We start from the raw sequence: 27919 nt of genomic DNA, 5'->3' as shown, positions 1-27919 counted from the left end.
CAACACAGAGCAGAGAGGAGGAGGGAGCCAGCCGGCAGACAGCAGCCACGGGAGGGCAACATGGTGTGCGGCACTTGTGGAAGAAGCGCAAACATCAACTACAAGAAAAACAGCAGCAATTTTTGTCTCAGTATAGATTTTATTTCAATTTAATTGCCAGCTTCACCCCATTAAAAAACAAACAAATTCCATTAATTTCCACAGAACTCAAGAAGACATACATTAGGGGAAATGATTATAAAACACAGGACCTGTGAAGTACAGCAAACTGCATACCTCAGTGTAACAGCAACGCTGGTTACACAGCTACAGCACGGCACCTCCATGGAGTAGCACTTGTGCATTCAGAACAGCAGTGAAAAGCATCCACAACTGCACGGTTTAACCAAATATGTTTTCAATTTATTACATTATGAGAAAAGAAACCCAAAACAGAAGTGAAAGAAACAGTAGTTTTCCCTCGGCAGCTGTGCAGTGCCCGCTCTGTCCCAGAATGAATCATCACTTTATTTGCGCTCTGGCTTGCAGGCAGAAGTACTTCACTGAAGTACTTTAAATAGCAGCCTGTCTTCAAACGGAATTGTGCAAATCCATTGTATGATCTGTCACTTGCTTCCCAGCGCCCTCTGCACGCCGCTGGTTCGGTGGTGGGGCCACACTCTGCTCGGGGTCACCGCACCACACAGCCCTTGCCCTCGAGCCAGCAGCCCGGCATCACCGCCAGGACTATCAGAGGCAGCCCAGCTTTACTTTAAATCAAAAAGCCCACTCGTAAGAAAAACACAGGGAAGGAAGATGATTAGTGGCTGGGTATGGGGAGGGAGAAGAGCGTGGAGCTCCCCGCCATCCCTTGGGGACTCCGGCACGGGTGGCACAGAGCGAAGGGGACGGTCCCCGTGGGCACATCCTGCTCCCCGGCCACGTCCAGGACAGCAGCTGTTCGTCTCTGCAGCCCACGATGCTGCTGAAGGCACAGGGCTGCAAGCATTTTACTTCTTCAAGGAGATTGAATGATGCTGCTGAAGGTGCAGGGCTGCAAGCATTTTACTTCTTCAATGAGATCTGCACAAGGCAAGGGTATGCTGAAAACACAGCCATTCTATTAGCTCCTGTACATCTGCTGTCTGCAGCACGACAACCCTGGCGTCCACAAGAACGGCCTCTATCCTCTGCATGTTTAACCGCCCGCTGAATGTTACACAGCCAAGACAACTTCCCCGCACGTAAAGCACATTCCTCAATACCGGTACAGTTTCAGCAGCAAATGCCAAGCTATTCTTGATGGGGAAGCTGGAATTCTGCAGCCAGACAGGGTCAGCCAAGACCCTACTTGATTTATTTCCAAGTAAATCACACTGCTTGCCTAGAAGGACCTGACTCCATGGAGGTCCACACAGGCTTCCTCCAGAACCACAGGTGGAATCCTCACTTCATCTGCTGTCTGCCATGTGCCAGGTCCTTTAACTAACACCACCAGGATAAACAAAGCCCCCTTTTTCCTCCCTTGGCCCAGCCCTAAATCTGGGATCAACTCATCCTGGATGGTTTTGCGTTTCCCTGAGAAGCATCTTCACCTCAATCAATCTCAGACAGGGAAGAAACACAGCCACAGCCTTTAGTAAACCTTCCTATTGCAGATGGTTCTCAAGGCTCAACAAAGGGCGTAAGGAGCTGGAGGAGCATGTCCCATGCACAGCCAGGTGCTCCGGGGCGGTTCAACTGACCCTGGAGGGCTCCTGGCTCTGCAAGAGATCCCAGAACCGGTAAGCGCAGCAGAATCTCACCTTTGGATTAAATAAGGCACCAATAACTTCTATAGGTTTCAGTAACCGCTCACAACAACTTGCAACCTGTTATCGAAGGGGTAACACAGTGCATAATCGAAACAGAAAGAGTCTGCTTTGCAGCGATAAGGCCTCTGTTTCTGATTTAAAATGGGATGCGGCTGTTGCAACTACTTTGAGTACCATTTTTGTGTAAAATGGAATACCGTTCCTCTAATGAGGCTTCAAAGTTGGCTTCAAGGTAAAGATTTAAAACCCTTTCAGTGGTATTTTTTTTCTAGTCCCTTAAAAAGGGGCTGCTAGAGGAGTTCAGCAGTAGCGAGGAAAGGAACGTTTCATTTCAAATGTTATAAATTAGAAGTGGTTTGCTGGAGGTAAAAAACAAAACCCCAACCTGTTGTCACCTTAAACACAAGGCAGACAACAGCAGAATACATAATTAAGGCACTTCCCAAGCTGGACGGCAGCACAGCAGCAGACCCCTGCTCAGCTCTGCAGGAATCGCACTCGGCTCCAGCGCCGCTTTCTGCCCAGTCCCAGGCCCAGCTGAGCTGAGATCAACATGATGCAAGAGCTGGTGGGGTGGAGCCACGGGAAAAACAGCCAAAATAAACTGCTCTGCTGCGAGTTCTTGTGTTCGCGTGGCACTTGTCTCATTCCAGGTTTCACCCTGCTGCAATCGGGCTGTTGGTGTTTGTAACACCCCCGGCCCGCTGCGCACCTCGGGGTCTGTCTGTCTGTCTGCACAGCAAACCCCACGGGCGCTGCAGGGCTACGGGTGCTGCTCAAACTGCTGAGTCAGCGGGAATGCGGCTGCTGGAGGCACCATCTGCAGGGGAACTCCTGAAATCAGAGCCCGGCTGCCCGGCAGAACAAACCCTTCAGCCAACAGCGTCATCCTGAGCCCAGCCCAGCTCACCCTGGTGTTCCCGGGAGGTGTCACAGCCCCAGTTCTGACGGTGTTGAAGAAGAGACTGGACAAAAACCTTCAGACACATGGTGTGAACTGTGGAGTTGCCATATGCAGGGACAGGAGTTGGACTCGATCCTTGTGGGTTCCTTCCAACCCAGGACATTCTCTCATTCATTCTACAGTTCCAGACAAGCTGCACCAACACCAGCGATGCCCATGGAGACAACGAGCTGTGACCTAATGAAGAGCGCAGCCACCTCTCATGGGGTGGGCTCACGTCCCCACCACACTCCAATGCCACAGGGAAAAACTTTTTATCAGAAGAGTAAAACCAGGCTCCTCCAGCCCTTTTACATCTCTTAAGACATTTCCTGCAAATCCTCTTTGGGTCTTTTATTTGAAACTTTGGCCCTGCACCCAGTTCCTCCTCTGGACCATGTGCTTGGTACTGTATCAGGCGAGTGTTGTCCTGGAAGGAAATACAGTTATTCCAAGATGATTTGCTTTGGAGAAGATGATGACATTTTTATAGCATGAGCAAAGTTTAAAGCTGGAAGACAATTTTCAGTCTGACTCCAAATGCCTTAAAATTTTGCATGGGATCCTCTAGCGTGTGGTGTGATGAAGGCACAACTTCCATTCAGGCGACAGTTGATTTAATCCGGAAATCTGAGTGAATGAAGAGCCCCAAAGCCCCTTTCTCACCAAGTGCAGAGACATGGTGTCCCCAAGCTCCTTACACCCCTGAGCAGATATTAGAATTGAAGAACCATCCACTGACAACATGGTTTCTCACGGGTGGTCAGAACTCCCACCCGTCCCTCGGGACGGGGAGCAGGAGCACCGTTACGTTCCTGAAGCTACAAAACCCAAGCTGCTCCACTTGCAGCCCTGACTCCCTGCATCTCTCCCAAGGATTTTAGCCTTTCAATGGTTTCTCCAAGTTTTTCAGGTTTCAACTTACAGAAGGAAAACATAACGTCATCAAATGACATTATGAAAAACCTTCAAGTAAGTTACTTATTTTTGGCCATAAAGAGCCCCATGTCGTGGCACTTAAGTCCCTATAAAATATCTTGGATTACTTCAGCTTCTTACATATACAGACTGCAAAACATGCATTGGAAAAGCTAAATGAATCTGACAAATCTTCTCGGGGCTGGGCCCTGCACCAAACTGACCCGAGCGCCAACACGAACCAACAGGAGGGTGACACAACACGGGTTGTACCGGCGCTGATGAACCCCGCGGGTGCCAGGGCCCACCTGAGCTCAGGCAGCAAAAGCATAAAGGATACAGACAAAACAGACAATCCTGAGATGGAGATCCATTTCTTAGTAAGGCTTTGAGTGCATGTGGCTTTTTAAGTGCTTTTCTTACATTATCACAAAATACAGGCTAGCATTCTTTAAAGTCGTGATCCTTCATTCCAGTATAAAACACATATGCAAGCCTGGCTTAAGACCCATGATCACTTAGGATTTTCTTTTAAAGTTTGTATTAAAAATATTTTTTTATCCAAATGATAAATATTTTAAAATAAGCATTTACAAAAATAAATGGTCCGTTCCAATAAGGAAGGACATGTAAAGCCAAAATTCTGAATACATCTTGAGGCAACGCAATTGTTGATTAAGCTAGTTAATAAAAATCTTTGGTATGAGAGTATAGTACATTAATATTCATGCACCGTTGTCTTCCCTTGGCAGGTATACTGTACAGACAAGCAAAGAGGCAGCTTTTCCTTAATTTCTTGATATGTCTTCCAAATACAACATACAAATATTTCTAACGTGTCTTCCTATGATAAGAGGAGAAAAGCCCAAGATTCTTCTGGCTCTTCCTACGACCTTCGTATCTAAAACAGAAATGAAGATGGGAGGAAAAAGAGAGAATGAGCACAGTTAAATGTCATTCTAGCATAGTATATTGTATACATCAACTGGCAAGCCAGGAGAAGCGTGTATCTCTTAGGATTCATCCCTGCAGGTTCAGACACAAAAAGAGGAGGTTATGAGTTAGGTAAGGCGGCAGATTTACACCATGGCAGGGCAGCGGGTGGTGCAAGCCGGGACAGCCAGGTCTGGTAGCCCTGTTACACGTGGGGCACTAAGACAAAGCACAGGTACAGGAGAGAGCATCAAAAACGGGAACAAAAGAGCCCTGAACAAAAGCCTTGGAGAGCTCTAGTTGGTAATGTAGAGCAAAAATAAAGGTGGAAAGAGGACTTGAGGCACAAAGACCTCCACAGGGGAAAAATACAAAATATCAGCTGGCACAGAGATAAGGGGCTCTGCGATCTGGTAGCAAAAGGCTCAACAAAAATGACAGGCTGGAGCTGAAAACAGTTCAAACTGAGATGACAACACACACTTCTAACACTATGGACAATTAACTGGGGTCAAGGGAAGTGATGGACTCTGTGTTTGTTTGGTGTCAGGCCCTGAATGCTTTTCACACAATCACAGGATCCCAGAATGTCAGGGGTTGAAGGGACCTGGAAAGCTCATCCAGTGCAATCCCCCCATGGAGCAGGAACACCCAGATGAGGTTACACAGGAAGGTGTCCAGGCGGGTTGGAATGTCTGCACAGAAGGAGACTCCACAACCCCCCTGGGCAGCCTGGGCCAGACTCTGACACCCTCACCAGGAACAAGTTTCTTCTCATCTTTCAGTGGAACCTCCTGTGTTCCAGTTTGCACCCATTGCCCCTTGTCCTGTCACTGGTTGTCACCAGAAGAGCCTGGCTCCATCCTCCTGACACTGCCCCTTTCCATATTGATCCCCAGGAATGAGTCCCCCCTCAGTGTCCTCTTGTCCAGCTCCAGAGCCCCAGCTCCCTCAGCCTTTCCTCACACGGGAGATGCTCCACTCCCTGCAGCATCTTGGTGGCTGCGCTGGACTCTCTGCAGCAGTTCCCTGTCCTGCTGGAACTGAGGGGCCACAACTGGACACAAGATTCCAGGTGTGGTCTCCCCAGGGCAGAGCAGAGGGGCAGGAGAACCTCTCTGATCTACTGACCACCCCCTTCTAACCCACCCCAGGTACTATTGGCTTTCTGGCCACAAGGGCCCAGTGCTGGCTCATGGTCATCCTGTTGAATACGAGGACCCCCAGGTCCCTTTCCCCTACGCTGCTCTCTAATAGGTCGTTCCCCAAATTATACTGGAACTTGGGGTTGTTCCTGCCCAGATGCAACATTCTGCACTTTCCCTTCTTATATTTCATTAAATTTTTCCCCACCCAATTTTTCCCCATTTCTGAAAATGCTTCTATTAAATGCTGGTGACTGAACCTGATGAACGGAAGCGATGGCAGCTGAGGAAACACACGGGTTAATCTCAATGGTCTAATGGTTCCCTTTTAGCCTTAAGCCCTGACTCCATGGACTGAGGGACTCTGATCTGGGAAGGACGGGATGTGGGGGCCAAAAGGTTTGGGTCTGTGTTCCTGCTGGGAATCACACCCATTGCTATAGCAACAGCAGCTCACATGATTCCTGTCTACAAAAAGAGCCCCTATTTGTGGCATCCTCTGTGGGCAAACTATTCATTATTTATATCTGCATGTCTGAACTGCAGTTTGTATCCTGAGCTCATTAATGAATGATGACACCTTGACCCGTGCTATTAAACAAGCCATAGTAGATGGCTGTCCCGTCACGTGCTAAAAGCAACCAAGAGAAACACCACCAGAGTGGATTACCTGAGTTAGAGCAGTACCAAAATAGCGCAAATCCTGCCGCGATGCTAAAACAAGCGAGGAAAAACACTGGACCTAAAGAAAACGAAAAGGAAACACATTAAGACAGAAGAGAGCAGTGGAAGTTTAGCTCTGTTCATAAATCATCAATTGCTATTAATATGCATAATTAAGTGTATTCAAATGAAGCTAACATTCACAATTATGTATATTCTGTAGCTAATGTACTATGAAGCACATTTACTATACTGTAATTAATTTTTACTACAGTTGCTTTGGCACCATTCACTGTCCACCTGTGTTCATCCAGCTATACCCTATTCAATTTAAGTGAAAGCTTCCTTAGATGTTTTCTTACCCTAAACCTTGGTGCAAAACCCCCTTCAAACACTACAACAAAACACTAACCAGATTACTGGGACCTCACTGCAGCATTTACTCCATAAACACCACTGGGCCAAGGCACAGAGTCCACGTGTCACATAAAGATTTATAGCTGCTGCTTTGTTATCTATTATTCTGTTTGTATCTACTACTTCACTAGGAGCAGAGCTACAATTAAACTGCACCTGTCAATTTAAGGACAAATATACTGCAGACTAATGAATTAGCGGAGCTGAGGCCGGCTCCTTCATCAGCAGGAGGAACAGAAGTTATTTGATGTTCTTATTTCCATGGGCTTTCTCTGTGCTCCCCGTTCTGTTCCGCTGCAGTCAGCAACAGCGCTGTGAAAGATCTGAGCAGCCATTTGGTTCAATACTCCAAGTAATGACAACACAGGCAAAAATATATAAACTGTGTTTCTGCCCCTCGGTTCACTTTTGTCTCAGGGGAAAATTGCCAAAAAGGCAAAGTTCTTAGAAGGTGATTTTATTCCCGCATAATTATATCCAAGTTTCTAAATAAAATATGAATTAAACTTGAATGATAAAATAGCTGATTATGAATGTTGAGAACTCCTCAGCTGTTTTTTTCAGTTTCTTCAGATCTTCAATTACTTTCCAAAATATCTTTCAGTGAATAAAACATCTGCCTCTAATCCGGGCATTGAACAGAGGAAGAGGGAAAAAATTTACATGTTTTCGTGAGGAAAAGAGATTTAATTTCACTGTTGTTCATCGTCCTTTCTTTGTTTTCAAATGATTTGTACTTGAAAGCTTAAAAAAAAATTCAAGTTATTTTAAAAAATTATTGATGGCCTTATGTAAAACGACAGCAGCAGCAGCTGAAGACTTTACTATTGAAGCACTGAAGAAACCACAGGAAATGGAGAGTTTAGCTATAACAGTGTAAGTAAAAATACCACTGTAAATATTGATTAAACTTTAGAGTCTCTTCAATTTCCTGGCACTGGTTTCCTCAACAGCAGCTAAGTACATTTGCCACCATTAATTCCACTTAACTTGTGACAGTAAAGACATCATAAAACAAACTATTTGTTACATGAAATCCAAATTACATGATAAAATAAATTGCATCTGAAAAGCCATTCCATCCAGCGACACCATATGCATTTATTTACCCCTGTCATTTAGCATATATTTCTCCTTGTCAGTGTCTATCTCTGTGGAATCTGTGGTTTCTAGAAATAAAAGCAACACACAAAAAGTTAGTACTCAGCTCAAGCAAACAAACAAACATAATCAGCACAAGCAAAATAACACATTTCAGAAAAATACCCGATTTTGACGTAGAATATTAAGCTCTTCAAAGGTAAATCATGGCTATAGTTAAGTCTGGATCTACGGTGATGAAAAGATGCAGGCACACAGTGATTTGATTGGGATGGCTGAGCACCCGGCACTAACAGTTACTCTCGCTTCCCACCTGAGGAAAGTGGGAGCCGATCCTCCCATAACGCCAGAAACCTTCATTGTCATGAACAGAAACTATGTGTGAATGGACGTGCTAATCTGCAAACAGCCCTCTGCTCCTCCGTAAATCCCGGGGCATTGATGTACCCAGCAGATGAAGCGCTTGGAACAAACCCCTTGGCAGAGATTATTTATCTCCATTCTGGTCCCAGCTAAAGTCGTGTTCAGCTTCTTTTAAAGCCTGTAGGTACTACGCGCTAACATTCGGCACAAATAATTTTTGCCTCTATTTTTCTGCAAAAATAGAAATGGAGGTTGACCTTATGGTGTTCAGTATTTGCCAGCAATAAAGTAGTTTAAGGACCTGCAGCTCTTTCAGAGACGCCTTTGCCACGCAGACGTGGAGATGCCCTTATCTGCAGAATGTGCAGGCAACACCAAGACCACCACCGGCACCAGAAATGCCACAGGAATGACTTTCCTCTAACGCACAGTGTGAGACCGTTTGGCTTCAGCTCCCTCCTGCGTGACAATGCGGAGCAGCCCTCAGCTGCACATGCCTGTGCTGCACCTCCCCTCTAGTGGGAACTCTCAGACATTACCCAAGGTTTCATCGCAATATTACACTTGAGGCAAAGGGGTTTTATTCTAGAGCAAATGTTAAAGCTGTTTTAAAAATGAAACAGAAACCTTTGAAAGTATTTCCTATGTCAAAAATATGTTTCAGACGGACAGCTGCATATATTCTACTACAGAACCCTGTCCTAGTTCATCAGTGTCCTCATCAATCATTTCTCCAGGTGTTCACAATGCTGCGCGTTTCAGTTTAATCTGCACTTACAACAAAGTCCCCATAATAGGAATGCGCTTTTTCTTTCACATTTACAAATTCTAGTGTCAATTCTGTCAATGCTCTGTGCTCAATTTGACAAATTCAACAACCACTGCTGTGAGTAACATTTGAGTAACGTAAAAATTGTACGTGTTAGAGGCCAGAGGGATGATGCCTTTAATATTCAAAATGTTCACTTAAATGAGAAATAACAGCTCATATTGAAAAGGGAGCTTTTGCTGAAGAATAAAATTGTTTGTGATTTTAGCTTAAAATGCTGCACAGATGCTTATCGACCATTCAACCCAGGATGCAGACGTTTGTTTTAGTTACAGAACTCATATGAAGCAGCAAACATATTAACAGAATCATCTAATCATTTCCTTCTCAGGTCAATATAAGGAAACTGCAGAATCTCACCATGTAGTAGTATTTTAACTTGGTTATTTACATTATCGTACTGAAGATGGTAACGTAAGAGAGTGTACCACGATACAGACAATTTAATGATTCATGATAGTTACTGGAGTCTCTTTGCGTAACAGCAGCAAAGCAGTTTTGGGGCACCACAAACAGCTCTGTTTTTCCTGTGAAGCATTTCTAGCACACGTGCTGGTTACACATGGCCCTAACCTGCCTGCTCCTGTGGCTACCGAGTAAAACTCTCCAATGTCACCACGCAAACCAGGTGTAAGGACTTGCGTACTAAAGACACTTGTTCAGAAATGGCTTGTAGAAGGTGTTATTGAACATTAACAGAGGTCGAACTCTTAGACCATCAATACACTCTTGAAATTTTATTCTTAGTGACTATACTAAGACTTCTTAAGTTGTTCTTAATTAACAATGGCTGTCTGCTCCCTTCTAGTCAGCCCGGCAGAAAAATCTGTTGCTTTGAGCTCTACCTGAGTGAAAATGATTGATCCAAGACTGATCGAAGAGCCCCATGACTTCTGCAAGGTGAATGTCAGATCAAAAGCCCTCCCTTAAAGCTGCTGTGAGGCTGAATCCCTGGGGATTCACGCTCATCGGAGATTTGGAGGCAGGGATGGGCCCCAATTCCCAGTTCAAGGGGCTCAGGTACGGGCTATGGGGACCTGTGGTACCTTTGCAGCCCCCAGGGCAGGCAGGGAAACGCTGCAGTTTGCCACTGGCACCTATTCGTGCTGGGTAGGTACAAAGCTCTTCCTTCAAAATGAAAGGCAAAACAAATCTAGACAATACAGTACCTTCAAAGGTAATTACCATTTTACAAGCCGTTTTCAGTCCAGATATACAACTGGTCTAATAGTTTGGTGTTGTGGGGTTTTTTTTGTGTTTTTGGTTTTCTTAAACCTATGGACTTTGGTTTGAATCTCACTGGAGTTTGACTCACACGTCTAAAATTTCCCCCAGCACCTAATTGTGGAGTTTCTTACAACTAGAAATCAATTGACCAGTGACACATTAGTGCTGTCAGAGACTCTGTAAGGATTTCTTAAACTACAGTTCCTTTGCAGCTTCATTAACTTAAACGTGGGAGCTTTCCCTCAAGCTCCTCAAGTCATTTCAGTATGCGGATGCCTGAACGTATTTCCCATCCACTTGGCACATCGTTCTTTTCTCCACTTTGTTACCCACCAAAAACCCAAAGAACCACAAACACCAACGCACAGCAAGAGTTATCCCAGGTTGGCACGTCAGGCTTGATACTTTTCCTTAAAGAAATGAGCTCCTTCGCAGTGTAGAATCAAATCTGTTTGAGCCTCAGTCCTTCTGAAGTACATACATTGATGTTTGGGGGGCAGCTTTACAGAGATCAGTCAGGCCTGCCCACTGCACAAAACAAGTCTTAAGTGATTAACATCAAAGTTTGTAATTGCAAGGGCCTATGAATGTTTGCTTTACGTTAAACTAGACGCAACTAGGAGACTTATGGATTGAGGGAAAGCCAAGCTTCTGGGTCACTGGAGTTCTGAGATTACACAAATCTGGGGTTTGTAATGTTCTTACGTGCTACAAGTCAGAATTAAGAAATGGTTACTAAAAGAGAAATTGTACTTCAGATGAGTTATACTGCTGTCTTACATGTTGCACTTAAACTGTTTTAAAGACATATCTCATATTTCCAAACAACCAAACAGTTTTGGACTACCTACACCAGTCAACAAGAACTACGCATCCCCTTACAACTTTTGGAATTCCAATGAGAAGGAATTCATGTATAGCCCCAAAATCACTGCAATAACCTAAACAGGTTATTTCAACAACCTAGACCTCATCTGAAAGAGATGCTGTGATACACCGATGAGGAAATCTACAACTCAACTTACAAATCAACTTACTCAAGATTTTCCTGCTCGGCAGGTCATTATAGAGCTGTTCGGCATTGATCTGTAGAGCCCTGTAAAACTCTTGACAGTGTCTGTCTCCTTTCTTTTGAAGGTGCTTTAGCAGATCTGCAAGTCTGGTATGGAGCGATGCCTTTGGATTCCTGAACTGTAAGAGAAAAGCACTCATCAGAAGAGAGATTGCAACAGTGGAGATCAATTTTACATCACTTTACAATATGTCACGGAGCAAAGATATAGAACTTGTTGTATTTTTGCTAAAATAATTGGTCAAACAAGTAAGGGGAACCCAAGAAAGACACGCATTGCACAGCAATCTTCAAGACGCTGAGCTCCATCTGCTCAGCGCTGCTCGATGGAGAGAACATCGCCTCTGCCTTCCTCGGTTTTTCCTGTCCTGATAAAGTTACAGCTACTCTGATATTTTCTCTGCATTCAAACTAACATGGTGTTTGCTATTCAACAATTTGATTCTGACAGCTACTGATAGAAAATATCAACAAATCTTATAATTAAGTTTTATGTTTTCAAGTTTTCCCTTCGTTGCCTAGTAACAATCACCCCAAAAGGTATTTTATACTGCTTATATTAGTCCCAATATTGGAGTGTTCATCATCCCAAGATTACACGTGTCATTGTTTCCAGCACTATTAACCGCTGCGTACCCAGCACAACACACACAAATTCATTACTCGGGCAATACGGCAATCAGTTGCAGAAGAAAGTACTTTTTCTTCTGTACTGCCAATTGTGATGAATATGAGGAGACCTTACAAAGAGAATAAAAACATGTACCTGGCCTTACACACATCACACTGATTTCAGCCCATTTGGAAAACGTCCAAAGCCATTCTCAGCAAAGCATTTTATTTCAGACCAGTACCGCAGGTAACATTTGTAGTACACTTTCGGTTAAGATCAATTCCTGCTCTAGGGGGACAGGAATGCAACACATCTTATACCACACTCTTTATTCTGACAAAATTCCCACAAGGTCTACCAGATATAGCTGAGATTGTTAAGCTTCCTAAATACTCAATAGAGTTGGCAGAAACTTGCCTGGACCTATGAGAAAGCAGTTCATTTCTGTCTGCTGAGTGCAGAAGTCACAAATGAAGATTCACAGATTCTTTATGCATTTATTTTTAAGTTCTTGAGGGAATTAGATGATCTTCAATTGTGCATGTCACACCACTACCATAACCGAGTGGCTAGACTGGCTCAGTTGATGATCCAGCACTGCTCTACGCCACCAAAACGCTATTTATTCCCTGGAGTTTGACAGAATGACACCCATTTTCCCTAATGTTAAGATACCTACATGCCAAAATCCGCAGCCTTGTGCAGCCAATGAAGTCAGCAGAGGGCAACTACGAACTGTTTTAAGTAGTATCTGGAAAGCTTTCAACTGACTTTAACTTTCGGTCCATACAAGTTCAAACAATCTTCCTCCCTAAAACTAGCTACCTATTTCTGAAAGCTTCGTGTCAGGGAGGGCAGCCCTCCTCTATACAGAAGACGTTACTAACCCCATCCACTTCTCACAGCTCCCATGTTTACAGGTGCGATTAATACCCTTTCTACCAATACTCAGAGTTATTAATCACATTAATCAGCCACTGAAATCCATTAATGATTTTGCGGACACATCTGGATGCAGCACGGACCATCTGACACGTCAGGCGGGCACGCAGGGCACGTGGTGAGCCGGCGGGTGCAATGGAGCCCACGGAGCGGCCCTGAGAGCGCGTGGTTCTGCACGCACCGTCCTCTCAGAACCACCTGGCACGGGGAACGTGCCAGCCCTGTGACTTCTCCTCTGATACGAGATCCCAGAGACAACTGGCCAGCAAGTCAGAGGTGAGGAGGACTGGCTGCACGGGGCAGCTGAGCAAAACACCTGCGAAAACAATGCAACATTCAGATATACGGTAAAATTCATCAAATTACCTTTTCTGCTTCTGCGTTGGTAAGAATTTGAGGGTAGACTCTGTTAAGCTGAAGAATAATTTTATCAACCACTTGCTCGTTCAGTCGGCTATTGCTTGTAAGAAAATACATGTCGTGTTGCAGCCGATGACAATATGACTGATCTAAAGAAAGAACAAACCACAGCGGTTAATTAGCAAGCCATCTTTAAATTCTATCAATTTCATCTTCCTAACAGTGGTTAAATAGCTAAAATAAAATTACCACCATCACGTGATTTTAGAAAGCTGAACTATCTATGAGGGAAACACAACACAGCCACGTGCTTCCAAAGACCCATCCACTTAAAATCACACACATCTGAACTCCTGGCTGGGCAATCGTGCTGCCTCTCTCACTTGCCAAAGGGTGAAGGTTCTAAGTTACTTAGATGTCAAGCATTGATGGATATTTAACCAAATACAGTCCTAGAGTTGGTAAATCGCAGAAGAGAAATTTTCTATCATTTATGACAACCGGTGATGGAGTTTAAAACTAATGCATTTCATAATTTTTTTGATGTAAATATGTACTTCATAGAGAGAGGTTCTCCCTGATGTAGAACAGTAAAAGGACATAAATTTGGCTTCAAATTTTGTACATTACTGATACAGGTACATAGCACAGGGCTGGTCTTTGCTGCCCAGCACCCAAGGACCACAGCACAGCCAGGCCAGGCTGACCCAGCTGCAGATATTTCACCCCAAATCACTCCCAGAGCTCATGGTGCCTCTTGTCTAACGGGAGATCAGCAGCTTGCCCAGCAGGAACTGCGCAGATTGAAACAGAACAGGAACATCAGGAACGGCACCTCTGCCAAAGAGCCACCAAGTTTTTAGGGAAGCACTTCGACCTGCAGTTCATGCGGGAGCAATGGGCACTCAAAAAGCAGCACATTTTTACCATGGAAGTACATTCAAACAGCCATACAAATAAAACATAACTTTCCATTAACCCAAACCCCTGCAAATACATAAATCCAGACTTGTTGTTGTTTTAGGCACCATTTCCAGTTTGGCAGCACTGGATTTTGCAGGAGCATAGCCCTGGTTACAGCTGCCTGTGTGCAGCCCCTAGATTGAGACACAGGCACAGGCCTATTTAACGGGTTACTGTGCCCTTATCAGATTTAGAAAGAGAATGTCTATGACCGTGTCTGAAATAAGCGTCAAAATGTCAGTACAGCCCTTTATAACCAAGCAGCACAGAAAACAAAACCAAAACATCACCACCCCCATTTAAAGCAAATGCATAGGTTTTATGGTATTTTGGCTACCAGGAAATACAAAAGCATCAGCTCTTTGTGCCCTGCAATTTAGAGAAGATAAACAAAAGAGTGATGGAAAAGAGCCAGAAAACTTTGGCTCGATGCACCTCACCCAAGCGCAGCCCTTGCCCTTTCTATACCACGTCCTTCTGTATCTGTGGCACTACAAACATTTACAGGGAAGGGCTCAGGAAAAGCTCCCAGTGTGACCATCACGCACTAATAACTTCTCCAGTGTCACTCCTATTCAGACAAGACTACCGGAATTCGGCTACATGCTTACTTTTTATACAAACACCATATTATTCCCACATGTTTCTAATGCTTTGCTTTTCCCCTGCTCACTCTAATGGCAACCTTTCAGTGTCCTGTCAGAAACACGCTGTCCTGACATATGTGCTGTGCAATTTCCTTTTGTTCCAAGAAGTTCCACATTATCTGATTCACATCTGAGATCAAACTTCTCCTCTTCAACTCACTGGCAGGCTCAAAAGGCTGAGGCGAGGACCAGAAGCCTGTGAAGTTGTGTCTGTTCATGCAAATACTTTTTGGGGAATGAAGTGCCACAGTGCAGCTCCCTCCTCTTCTGCCTCAGCTACGTGATTTGTAGTGTCACCAACAACTCTCTACCTTCTGCAAACTTACAAAAAACATGCATTAAACCAGGGTCTTACAGCTAGCTGAGCAATTAAACTTCAAATAGCACTGTGACATTCAAAGAATGAACCACAGCAAGTGCTGAAATCGTGACAAGGATCCAGCACAATGAGTATATAAAGTATAATAAAAGCTGGCCCGAAGTGTCATCTCCTTCCCTGTTTTTTGCTCTGTGCTGCTTTGTCATTACCTTGTCATTACTGATCCCTGCACAGGCAGCATGAAGAAGTCTATTAGCAGCAACTACGCCTCTGAAGTTAACTGTGACCAACCAAAGATCACATTTAAGATCATTTTCTGAGCAATCAGGAGCACTCCATGTGCTTGCGGCATCTTTCATTTACACGCTTGTTAAACCACCACCAGTCTTACCAAGGCCGTTTTGCTGCCATCTGAAACCTGCATGGTGGTGTCACAGACATAAGCCTCAGATTTCCGGGGTGGCTCCATTTTCTTCCCATTTAAGCCAAAAGGCTGAAGAATTAGACTATAGTCTTGGCCTTGCTGGCTACTGCTAAACCGTGCCTGCCAAGGACAGGTCTTATGGCTCAGGCATCCACAAAACGCGTCTCCCATCCTATGGGACGCTCCATTTTCAGGAAGCACCCATGGAGCAGTCTGCTTCCCCCCGACTCCCACAGAGACATTTCACCTCCCTGCACCTTCACCTCCTCCAGATTACTTCAGTTCAGTATTTAGGATGGGGTGCAAGGTTTAAAATTTCCTGAAGAATGGTTATCAAGCTCGTTCAATAAAAGCAGAGCAGAAGTATCTCACTCTTCTAACATCTCACCTCTCCCTTTCAAAATCTTTTGTCTCTCCTCTTATTCTGAGCAATCTCTGCCCAAACCACACAAAGAACTGCCTACAGGCTTCTGGTAGACCAGAGAAGTGAAACCTCCCACCGACACTGCCCACCAGTGCAGAATTGCATCACAGCTACTAAATTTAAAGACAACAAACAAAAAAAGCTCCACCAATCCTAGTGACTGGAACGTGGCATCCTGCTTTGGAGCAAGAAGGGTTTCTAGAAAGCATACGTGTGTTTGGAGCCACCACACGATGCTCCTGAGCCCAGTGTGCCCCAGGAGCTTTGTCACGGGACGAACTTGTGCCCATGCACTACCAGCTATGGGTGCACAAACATGACCGTGCTTTTAAGTTTTATAATCACTGTTCATAAGCAGCAGCATTTAATATTGAACACGCCCATAGTTTACATTTAAAAAATCAGAAACCCCCAAACCAGGCAACTGCACAACTGCAGCAAGGCTACTGATGCGCCAGCAAGTCTTCAGAACGTAGGGAGTGGTTCTTTGGGATATTTTGCATATCCACCTTTTATCTCACTGCCTCAAAGAGACAACAGTTATTGCAAGGAAAACAGAAAATCTTTATGCTAAGAAGAGGTTGTTTTTAAGCAGGAGTCAGCCCAGCTTTACAAGGACTGTCATGCCACCAGCCAGTACTTGCCTAGAAAGTTCAGAGCAGCAAAATCAGATCAGGTGAATTATCAACAGTTTACAGCACAGGCATTGGTATTGCTTAAAAAGGCTGGTATTTTCCTTACTCAGAGGAAATGCAAATTTTTCAAAGAGACAGGCAGGAAACCCGGGAACTGCCTTTGACAGCTGAGAAGAAGACATGACTCATAATTTTATGTTATTGGCTTATAATTACTATAAGCCCATGACACATCATACACAACAGCTTCTTTTTCTCTTACCCGAGGCACATAAAGCCTCTCGAATCCAGCAGATGCATGGCACACTAACATGCACCTGACCGCACGCCCGGAAGGAAAGGAAATACACATATAATTAAGACATATCAGAAAAATCGCAAGAGATTACTGGTTATGTAGCCAGTAGCTCCTCAAACAGACAATACATAAAATTAGTGACAGCAGTTGCTACCTCACAGCAAGTTAATAAATCCAGTTGCATTTCAAATGGCCAGGGCTGGGATCAGCCCCTCCTTGCTACACTGACATGTCACTGTTGTCATCTGCACTTGGGCCCCAGGAGCACAAATGCTGCCAACCACCTTCAGTCAGGTGGGCAGATCTTACCAGTTAATAACTCCACCAATATTTACATAAGGACTCTTGATACTGTCTCTGACACCACTGTATGTGTATGGCTTCATCCTTTGTTTGTTTTCCCCTTAAAAGCCTCCTTCAATTTACAAAGCAAACAGCATCATTTCAAGCAGATAAATTTAAACACAAAAGACACAAACCCAACACATCTGACATTCTCCATAAGACCACGCATCACTCATAAAAAATCCATTCCAGAAACCTCAATGGCATCTGCTGTGCAACACGAACACGAGTCGCAACTCCCTGTAAAACTCCTGGACGATTTTCATAAACTTTATAACTGCAAGCTGACAACCAAAACCTGACCTGCCATTTGTACGTGACCATGTAAACGTCCTGTTGAATCGTCTCGGGAAAGCGCTGAAAAACTCTCAACAAAATATCAGCATGATACTAATTTTGCTTTTGGCTTTTCCCTTTCAAGGCCCCAAGAACAAGATTTAAGAAGGAATCTGGCTGCAAGAGAAACAGTCTGAGATGATCAGATTGCAGCGGTCACTGAATGCACCCAGTGAAGAGCAACCGCTCTGCTCCTCCGGGCTGGCTCGGGCCATGCGGGGCTGGAAGCCACCGCGCCAGGGCCATGGGCCAGTTGGTCACCGCAAGTAAGAGCCTTTGGCAGCTAGCTCAGTAACTCATCTTCATCTGAAATATGTTTTCAAAAATCGCAGAAATAATAAAACAGTGAGCAAAACGGTAAAAAGCTCTCGATGCTCGAGTGTGACACGAGTCTGTTCGCATTCCCCGAGCTCCGTACAAAGGCTGACACAACGGGCCCGTCAAGAACCGGGAGGTGGTGCGGACGGCGGGCGGAACGTTCCCGAGCGCAGGACCCGGGCCGGGCGGCCGCCGTCCCCCCGCTGACACCCGGTGCGGGGGCAGCGCACAGGCCCCGGCTCGGACACGCAGCAGCACCGGCTCCGGCTCCCCCGCCCGCTGACACCGGCCGCCGTGCCCGAGCCCAGGCCGCCCGGCCCCGCCGCGGAACCACGCTGCCCAGAGCCGGCCCGACCGGGCGGCGGCCGCTCCCGTGCCCCGCGCTGCCGCCCGCGGGCGTCACCCGTCCCGGAACCCCCGCGGGGAAATCCCCCCCTCGGAGTGCGGGGCGCTGAAGGCTCCAAAACACTTGCCCCGCGGAACGCACGGCGGCACCCCAGCGGCCGCGGGCACCGACCCCGGGGCGAGCGGCGCCGCCTGCCCGCGCCCCCCGGGCTCTCCCCGCCCGCACTCACCGGCCATGGCGGCCGCGGCGCTGCCCGGCCCGCCCGCGGGCTGCGGCCCTTCCTGCCGGGGCTGGCGGCGGGGCCGGGCCGGGGCGGCGCCTCCCGGGCCCGGGGGAGGTGCTGGCGGGGGCGGGCAGGGAAGCGGTGGCGCCGGGGCCGCTCCCGCCCCGCTCCGTGCGGGCCCCGGCGCCGGGGCAGCGCGGGGCTGGGGACGTGCAGCTGTCCGCTCGGAAACGGTTAATCGCATAGTTACTAACGCCGCAATTTTCTCTTCCACAAGTAATTTAACTGTTCAGACACCATGTCTGCATTTGCATAATATCCGTATGCAATTTGTGCTGCGCTGCACACGTTTAAGTGCAGCTACGGCGTGCGAGGCGAATTGGACAGTTACTCAAGTGCCAGGAGCAGGGACAGCTCTCAGTCCAAGAAAAGCTGCAGTGAAGCATCTAATTATTTGGGACAGACGAACTTCATGAAAGCACAAGTGCAAGGAAACCTGTGCGTTTTAGAAACCCCTGTTAGCACAAAATTTAATCAGCATTTGATTATCCAGTGTGGTATGGAGCACAAGATGCCTTCCTAGGTATTAATGCTGCAGAGGAGTGAGGCTGAACCGTAGCTTTGCAAATTGTGATAAAGCGATACATTATTTATTACTCCAGTTTTTCCTTCTTTTTTCAGCAAAATCTAATATTTTTATAATATGTTGGAAAAGGTGGATTTCTAGTATGGAAAAGACACAGGGTGATTTGTAATTATGACTCATGTTGAAACAGGAACAAAAACATTTATATTAAAGAGGGACTGAAATCTTCTGGAGGTATTAAAATCTCAGTAAGCAAAGCTGCCTGTGGACTGGTACATAAAATGCTTCAACCACACAACTGTCCCCACACAGACACCTCTTCTTAAAAACATTAAGCAGCAAGTCTTGGAGCACCAAGACTGACCCTTAGCCAAGGAACACAACCATTGCCTGGGTGACCACTGGCCCACAAGATCCCAAAAGCAAAGCCGCACCAGTGCACCGGGACTGGTGACACAGAGATAATAAAGCCCCTTGCTCTGGGTGCTGCGGTGTCTGGGGAAGCTGTGGCGCTGACATGCGTGGTTGTGTCCTGATCGACACGGTTCTGCAGCCTGTGGGGTAGGCAGGAGTTGCCAAATTAAGAAAGGATTTAGTGAGGACTTGGCTTTGCCCTTGGGTACACGTGCTGCATACCCCCTCTTATGAGAGGCAGCTCCAGCTAGGCTGGGAGTTTAAAAAAATGAAAGATTTTGGTGGAAGTTTGCGAGTGCTGCCACGTCGTGGTGTCCTGGAGGAAGCGTCTACCCAGCAGAGCCCCAGGCTCTGGGCCTTTCCAGCGTGTTCTGCGGCAGCATTCCGGCCGGCAGGGCCAGCCACAGTCCTGAGGCTTTTTTCCGCACCATTTCTTTCCCTGACATCTCACCTTTGTGGTCAGTCTCTAGCGTGGCACAGCTCTCGGAGGAGCGCAGCATCCCCCTATGCCGCAGCATCCCTCTATGCCGCAGCATCCCCCCACGCCGCAGCCCTGCGCATGGGGCTGGCACCGAGGAGCCCATCGCCAGACCTGTGCCAACTCACACCAGCAGGCACCTCTAGATACATACGCCCCCATGTTTGCTCTTGTCTGTACCTCCATCCTACCACCGAAAGCAGCTTTGTTATCTCTACAAAGTGTAAGAACATGAGAAAAAAAAAACGCACTGAAATATTTTTAGTATTACCAAGTGCTGTGACGTTTATAGTGTGTGTCCTTGGGAAGATTAATAGAGTATAAGCATCTTAGGTTTACTCCATTTACCCCCAAGAATCCATATCTCCTGAACTGCATGAAAATAGATTTTAAAATTACTATTATTGTGCATGGAGACATTGATCATGCCTGTATCAGAGTGACTTTTGGCGATGTATTTTAGTAACAGAAACAGGTACTGTGTGGAAAGGAAATTGTCATTTTAGAACAGCTTTCATCATACATTTTAAAGACCATTTCATGCGTATATCAAATGTTACAGGAAGACGTGTTGCCTAGTGCTAAGAAGCAGTGGTAGTGTGGCGTGCTGAGGCAGTGTGAGGTAGTACGGTATGTTTTTATGACCATTTTACACCATTGCTAATTCACTGCATTTTGTGCTTCGCTAAAAACTTTCCTGTGATTTGCTACCAGAATCTAAACCACAAAACCAAAAAACCTGGTTGTCCTAACGTGACACAGATTGAAATCTCTAATATAAATCTTAAATATTTCGTAGCAGGCAGTGTTTCCAAGCACTGTGAGGGAAATGGAAGTGAAACTCAACCATTCACGAGTGCTGGGGTGCGCAGTGCACATGGCCTGGAGATATTTTTGTCCTATAGACTCAGATAATTATAAGGATTAAATATATCTCCCCGTCATGCCCCTGGCACGCACGACTCCCGCGGCCGCGTGGCTGTCACGCTTGCCGTGGAAGGGCAGGTCCCCAGCAGGCTGTGGCAGCGGAGGGGACACCCATCATGTGCAAGGGACACCCGTCACATGCAGGGCACACGTCTGTGGGGAGACACGTCCTTGGCAGGAGCTGGGCCACCGAATCCCCCCCACGGTATGATCTGTGACATTCAGATAGCACGGTGGGAGAAGGAGGACACTCTCAGTATGGGTAACAGCGATGAGACTTACACAAAGGGAGCTACAAAACCCGCACAAACGTTTTGAGGCGAGTAACGCTGATTTTGCAAGCCCTCGCGTCCTGCTGATGGCCGGCGTGACGCAGTGACCCAACGCTGTGATTCATTTCAGATTTCTGTCTCTTAATTTAGTGGCTAAACTGAGAGACCTGCCCAACAATGTTTTATTTTCCGGTGTCTAAATGACAGCAGATGTATTTCCTGGCTCAAAAGCTGTTCCCCCCCCGCCGCTAAACCGACTGATTTGTTTATTTGAGTGAATTATTCGATCTACTAAATATTACCCTTGTCCTGGCAGCATCAGCATGTAGTGTTTTCTTGTTTTATCTGTTAATTGTTAAATCACAATATGGTTTCTTATTTTCCCACAGCTGAAGAGGACTGGATGTCTTCAGGAACAAATTAAATCCAGATAGTGCAGGCAGTTCCTTTAACAAAGTCTTTCTTTGTGTTTAAGGAAATACAATGAAATATTTCTTAAAGGCTCAGATTACACACTAAACCCCCTTCAGCAAGCTTTAGCTACTAATTTATAAAAACAGACTCTAAGAAGGGAAAAAAATAGTGTGGCAGCGACCGGGTGGCCACTCCCGTCAGAGCCGCTGCGCCTCCTGGCTCCTCACTTGCATTCCTGCAAATTCGGACTGTTCCGACCGCTCATTTTGCCCAGTACAGATTGACAAACAGGCACTTACATGTCTTGTAGAGCATCGTCCATGGGGTCGGGGTCCGTGCGGTGCCGCGGGCGGTGGCCGGTGCCGTGTTCGGGCGAGCAGAGGTCACTGCCGAGGAGAAGCCACAGCCCCGCGGTGGGACGGGTCGCGTGGGCACGGTGCCACCGCCGCTGCTCCTGCCAGCCAGCGCCAGCTCTTCGTTCTAAGGGACGTGTCATCAGCGCTGCAAAACAAAACGTTCATTCACTTAAAGTTATGGGATTTTTTTTTGTTTGTTTTTGGTGCTGATAGTTTCTAGGATTGCTTTGCATATAGAATGGGTAATTTCCCCATCTTATTTATATAGTCACAGTATTATTATTGGTATAATCAACTTTTATTTGTTCACTGCTTAAAAGGAGATGAAGAAAAACAATTCTCTGACTCCAGACGCTGTGCTGCAAGTTCTCAGTTCTTTATTCCTGACCAGCTAAGCCAAACTATTACATATGAACAGAACTGACTTGGGTGAAATCACAGGTCTGCAAATCCCTGGGCAGTTTTAACTTCTTGTATTCATTACACTAGTGAATTACATTCATGCCAATTCTGTGGTATGACACCCAATCCTTGGAAATTTTGACAGCGCTCGTGAAACAAGAACATGATGCAGATAATAGAAAAAATTGACTACCTCTTATTCCTGGCACTATGGAAAAGCCAGCACATAGAATAAGCCTTTGATGATAAATCATCCTGATAAATATTACAGAAGTTACCGTGTTGGCTGTTAGGTTGTACATGGGATAATGAACAGCCAGCTTCACCTACATGTTCAAAACTGCACCTAGTACAGTACAAATCTAATTATACACATGAGAAAAAATACTCAACTATGGTTTTTTTTTCTCTAAACAAATCCAGAACACTGAAATTCTTTGAAGGCAGGAAGCAGATAAAGCATCCTCCCCTTAAAAAAAAAAGGTGTATAAACAAACAGCTCACAGATTTGGCAAACTGACATTCAGCAGAGCTCCAGGAAGAGAACAAAGCCCCTTTGTCCCCAGTGTCCTCACTTGGCAGTCATCACCCCGACCACACGGGCCAGGAGGCGTGGGCAGGATGGTGTGCGGCCGTGGGCTGCAGGAGCTGGGCATGGATGAGGCGCTGCTGCAGACTCCAGCCAGAGATGCAACATATCTCCTGTGGGAAACACTCCTGTGAGCATTTCTGTATAACCTTGACCTTGAAACACATGAGCAGCCTGAACACACACACATGCTTAAGTCCAGCATCTGAGATCCAGGGAACGAGCTGCTTCTGCTCTGCTTTGCACCCGCCAAGCTTTGGCCGCCTTGCTTGCTGCTGGCCAGAGGAGTTTCGTGTTTCCATCGCTGTGTTAGCGATAGCTGCCAGGAATGGAGACTGGCTTCTGAAACGCCTTGCCGTGCAGGGTGCTGGCGCCATGCAGTGTTCCCACCAGCCGGTACGTTCTCCTGCAGTGACAATAGTGATTGTGGAATAATTAAACAAGAGCCTTTCAACACTGCCTCTGTCCATCAGCTCTCTCTTCATAATAGTCCTTTACAAGTAAGTAGAAAAGATCACTTCCTCATGTTACTGAAGGAAGAACCAAACGAGGCTCTCTGTATCACTTTTGGGGGACAGGATTTGATCAGAGTTAACACAGAGTCATGTTATGAGGTGTAACTCAAAATACCACTCAAAATCTGAAAGGTTCTGCTCTATCCTACAGCAAGAGTTTATTAAAATGTCATCAAAGAGCCTCACTGTACCTCTGTTGGAGGTTGTTCTTCAGCTCTGGCCTGTGGTCTGACTGGTCAAGCTGTTTCTTGTAGGCAAATGAGCCCAAGACAAGGTGAAACAGGTCTTGAGGATGTTTCAATCACATATCGCTAGCTTTTCTGGACTTCTGCTCATCCATGAGTTACTGTACTTCACTCTCAAACAAAAAAGCCCAACTTCTTAAACTTATCAACAGGTACTAAATGTGCTGAAGATGAATCAGGCATATAGACACGGCCAAGTGTAGCCCCCATGCTGGAGAAGCCAGAGGAGCACACAGTTTGATGTCCTCCACCCGCGAGGTGCTCATTGGGACATTCCTTTCTAGCCTTTCCTTAGGTGTTTTTTCTGGGCGCAAGAACTACTACGCTACAGTATCCAAATAGAGTGTAAATTCTCCAGACAACCTGTAAACTGTATCAGATGTCGCCAGGTAGCGGTGATGTGGATCTTTCCTAAAACTTCCATAGAACACTTAAGAAATCCTGAAACAAAATAAACTATGTATCCCAGTGGAACAGCTTCTTGCTGAGCTATCAATGTTACAAAAGGATGCAGCTGTAGGACATCTCAAAACCTACCAGCTGGCACGTTGCCATTTTTTTTCATGGTCCTTCCAAGCAGAAGATTCAATTACATCTACATTTAATTTATTAAAAGGTTGTACTGTGTGACATTGCTAAAAAAAATTTAGATAGTTGCAAAAACCATTGACATCTGACAATAAGTTATAGAAGATTCATTAGGTTACTCTGCTTCCAAGACGTCACTGATGACCGGGATGTTTTGGAAGCAAAACTGTTAAAGATCTCCACCTCCTCTCACCCAAACCATCCGTCATGCATATTCTGCTCTTACAGCCAGTGTCTGGTGTAACCTGCTTTCCCATGCCGTGTCGTTTCAGTCTGGTGGCATTGGCCACCTCCTGCAAGTTGTCACATTCCGTCAGATTCATAGTTCTGCTTCTTTTCTGGGTCCTGGGCTTCTCACGGAAATTTTGAACAAAACCTGCCTATAACCAAAAGTAAGACTGACAGCAGAGCCTCCTGAGGAAAACAGCATCTTCAGAGCCTTCCAGGATAATACCCAAGGGGCAGGTCTCCAGGAGAAGGTCTGTTTGTCTATAAAGCCATGTGGAAATCTCCATGAGAGCAATAATAACGCTACAGTAGATACTCTGGTGTCCATCCCGAGCTTCATTGCTCCATCCAGATCAAAATGTAGTCTTTCCCTTTTTTCAGCCAGAGAGGACATGTCAAGGTCACACATAGATTTGCCAACTTCAACTATTTGTGAATCATGAGTCAGGCCTTCCCCAAGTCATATCATTACTATCAAAGACACTTGAGATACTTGTGTGCTTTTTCTGCTGCTTGACACTTCAGGACTGAACCTCGTCCCTTCACATACAAGTGTGAGACACCTATTTATTTTTAAAGTGAAGCTGTGATTTTCACATACTCATCCAACTCTACCATTTGTGGCTTAATAAGAAATACCATGAGACTTGTGAGAAAAATCACAGCATCTGGCAACACTATACTCTGTGATATCCCCCGAGCCCCAGGAGGTGTTCCCCATGGGAGGTGTTTCTGCAGGGCCTTGTGCCCAGGTCGGGGTTTGCTGTTCCCATGCAGAGCACTCGGCACATCCCAGGCTCAGGCTCTCCAAATGCTTTCTTCCATTTGTGTCAAAGAATGAATTTTCATTTAAAAGGAAGTAAGGATCAGATACCCTCCTACAGCAAACTGCACATCAGCTGCCTTAAAAACCATTCCCTGTTTAGTGTTTAGCCTAAGATCTTAAAAACTGTCTCTTGGTTGTCTGCAAGCAAAGCTTAACAACTTAGCTGCCTGCTCTAGGAAAACAGGCTTAAAATACAGGGTGAAGGAATGCAAATAAGCAATTCCTCTGATAAACACTGTTGCTGCTTTTTTAATCTGTGGAGAATTATCCTGCCATACCGTAATGTATATCAATTAAATTAGAAGCATCCATGCAAGGAGGGGGCCGTCTCAGGCTTGTTTACATGGTTCGCAGCATTTTAACTTGTTCTTTAAGTGCAAGCCATCAGTGCCATAACATGCACAAGGAAATGCAAGTCTGCTGTAGCAGAAATGGGAGCCTGAATCCATTTGAAATCACTGGCTGGCAAACACTAAAGGGTTAACTTAATCAAGAAGAGTTTTGAAACGTCTATTTTAGATTTCCGGCTGCTTTCATCTCCTTCCTGCACAGCACTGATTTCCCCTTTGACAATAAATAATGTTTACATGAGCAATAAAGCTAATTCCAGGGGGTGCAGCCATCATAAACTAAGCACAGTCCCAGAGGGAACGGAGCCACAAATCTTATAAAAGTAGTATGGGTGGTGTTTCCTTACCTTGTAACTTCCTCTTGTGTTAGCGGCCTCAATAAACGATAGTAACCCAATGCTCAGGCACAGAGTAAATTTACCTACCTTCTCTATACCTTCCCATGGCTGGCAATGTCCTTGACATTGTAAGGTTTTACTTTCCCCTATCAGACATTACTCAGATTGGCCTCACCTGTAGAACAGGTCAGCTGGGGTCCCTTCTCACGTAGTGTGTTGACCCAGACATCTCAAGAAGTGAATTTATTGTGCTTGGTGACTTGAAGTCATATTATAAAGTCACGTGATAAAATTAAAATGCCAGGGAGCTTGATCACGAAATGCTATTACCACAATTGCAGAGGTACAGAAGAGGAAGGAAATTCAGAAGAGCCGCAGAGAGGCCGGATGCAGCACAACCAGGTCACCCTTCACACTGCACCATCTGCTTTTGAGAAACCAGGACAGAGCGGCTGCCGCCCACACCTACAGCTCTGTTTAGCCCTGGGTTGAGATGTGCCTTCTTTGCAAACTGATTGTTGAATCATTTGTCCTACGCTCTTACTGGGTAGCAGAGAAGCACCTTCGTTCTGGTACTTCTGGAGGTTCTCTGCTCTCTACTTATTACTTTTACCCTTTTGCATCTTCTAAGACCTTCTTTGGCCCTTTGCCATTTCCTGAAGTTGTAACTATGATGGTTCAAGTATTGCTCAATACTTGTAGTATAATAATGAAGCACTGTTCCTTACTGCTTGAGGATTAATTTCAGCAAGGAATCAAATTTATCTTCATTTTTGCAGGCTTTTTCTTGCCTTATTCTAGGCTGCAATCCTAGTCCCATGTTCTAATTCATTACATTAACCAGTGGACTTTTCAGCGATGCCTGATCCAAAGCAGACATTCAGTAGTTGTCATCTCTGGGTCCATTTTTCCTTTTTCCAAGAAATACCTTACCTATAGTTTTACTCTCTCTCTGTTTCTTCCAATGTATTTTTCTCTTCTTTCATTTCCCTTGTTTGCTGTAACTCACATTACCTCTTACAGCTCTCGTCATTTTTGTGCTGCTCCTCAGTCATTAGCCATATTTCCATTTTTTGAGATTTTCTTGATTTTCATGTTCTCAGAGTTCCTGAGACAGCTGTTATCAGGCTCTTGCTGTCCTCTGCATCAGTTTGCCTGGCATTCCCTTAGACGCTTGCTGCTGGTGACTGCCAGCTCTATCAGATTGTTTCTTCATAGATCCTTTGTATTATTTCAGTAAGTCAAAGTTCGCCTTTTTAAAGTCCATTTTCCTTATTCTGCTGCTCTTCCTCTTTTTCTTAAAAATGTAATGTCACTTCTTATCACATTTGCCCAAATGTCACTTTCGATTTTTAACAAGTTTTTCCTTGCTATAGTCAAAAGCAACTGCCACCCCATTTCCCACCACCTTTGGAAATAAAGCAGTCACCGAGACCTTTGTTTGAACTCCTGGTGGCTGGACACCTTCCAGCAGAGAATTAGACAAATAAAGCCACTCAGTATTAAAGACAGTTCTGCTATTTCCCCAGGCAAACTCCTGCCAGCTCCTCTGATCTGCAGAGTAGGTGCTCAACACCCAGCAGCCCACACTCCTTTGCCCTCCGTTCTCCAGCTGCAGACATTAATTAATAAGCATTTCAACTCATGCTGAACTTCAGAGAATGTATAGGCTGTTCTTCTCACCTGTCCTACTGGAACAAGCTATTAATTTAGAACGCCGAGGTCCTAGTCCTATCATTTGTGCCACAAGCACTTGTAACTCTCAGTAAGTTGTACATTTTATTACATGGAAAG

General features: G+C 45.6%; 1 protein-coding gene across 2 annotated transcripts; it reads right to left on the bottom strand.

Moving 5' to 3' along the window:
- Positions 1-132: 132 nt before the first annotated feature.
- Positions 133-18694, bottom strand: CARD19 (caspase recruitment domain family member 19). Of its 2 annotated transcripts, XM_080350175.1 has the most exons (6): positions 18604-18694; positions 13326-13468; positions 11370-11523; positions 7922-7981; positions 6403-6474; positions 133-4555 (listed from the first exon to the last, which is right to left on the bottom strand). In XM_080350175.1, the coding sequence occupies exons 1-6, from the start codon at positions 18608-18610 to the stop codon at positions 4443-4445; spliced, it is 549 nt and encodes a 182-aa protein (XP_080206301.1). In that variant the 5' UTR covers positions 18611-18694; the 3' UTR covers positions 133-4442. The 2 variants fall into 2 exon arrangements, with proteins under 2 accessions (XP_080206301.1, XP_080206302.1); XM_080350176.1 differs by lacking the exon at positions 7922-7981.
- Positions 18695-27919: the final 9225 nt, after the last annotated feature.

The sequence above is a fragment of the Nesoenas mayeri genome (genome assembly GCF_963082525.1).
Source record: "Nesoenas mayeri genome assembly, chromosome: 10".
NCBI classification, from domain to species: domain Eukaryota; kingdom Metazoa; phylum Chordata; class Aves; order Columbiformes; family Columbidae; genus Nesoenas; species Nesoenas mayeri.
The sequence above is the reverse complement of the archived record's forward strand: the minus strand, read 5'-3'. Positions and strand labels throughout refer to the sequence as shown.

What these genes read in the sequence shown, in the direction of transcription:
- CARD19 (XM_080350175.1), bottom strand. An exon ending in GCCGAGCAGGAAAATCTTGA is followed by an intron (nt 7,982 to 11,369) that starts GTAAGTTGATTT and finishes TTTTATTTCTAG; the next exon opens with AAACCACAGATTCCACAGAG. An exon ending in ATATATGCTAAATGACAGGG is followed by an intron (nt 6,475 to 7,921) that starts GTAAATAAATGC and finishes CGTTTTCTTTAG; the next exon opens with GTCCAGTGTTTTTCCTCGCT.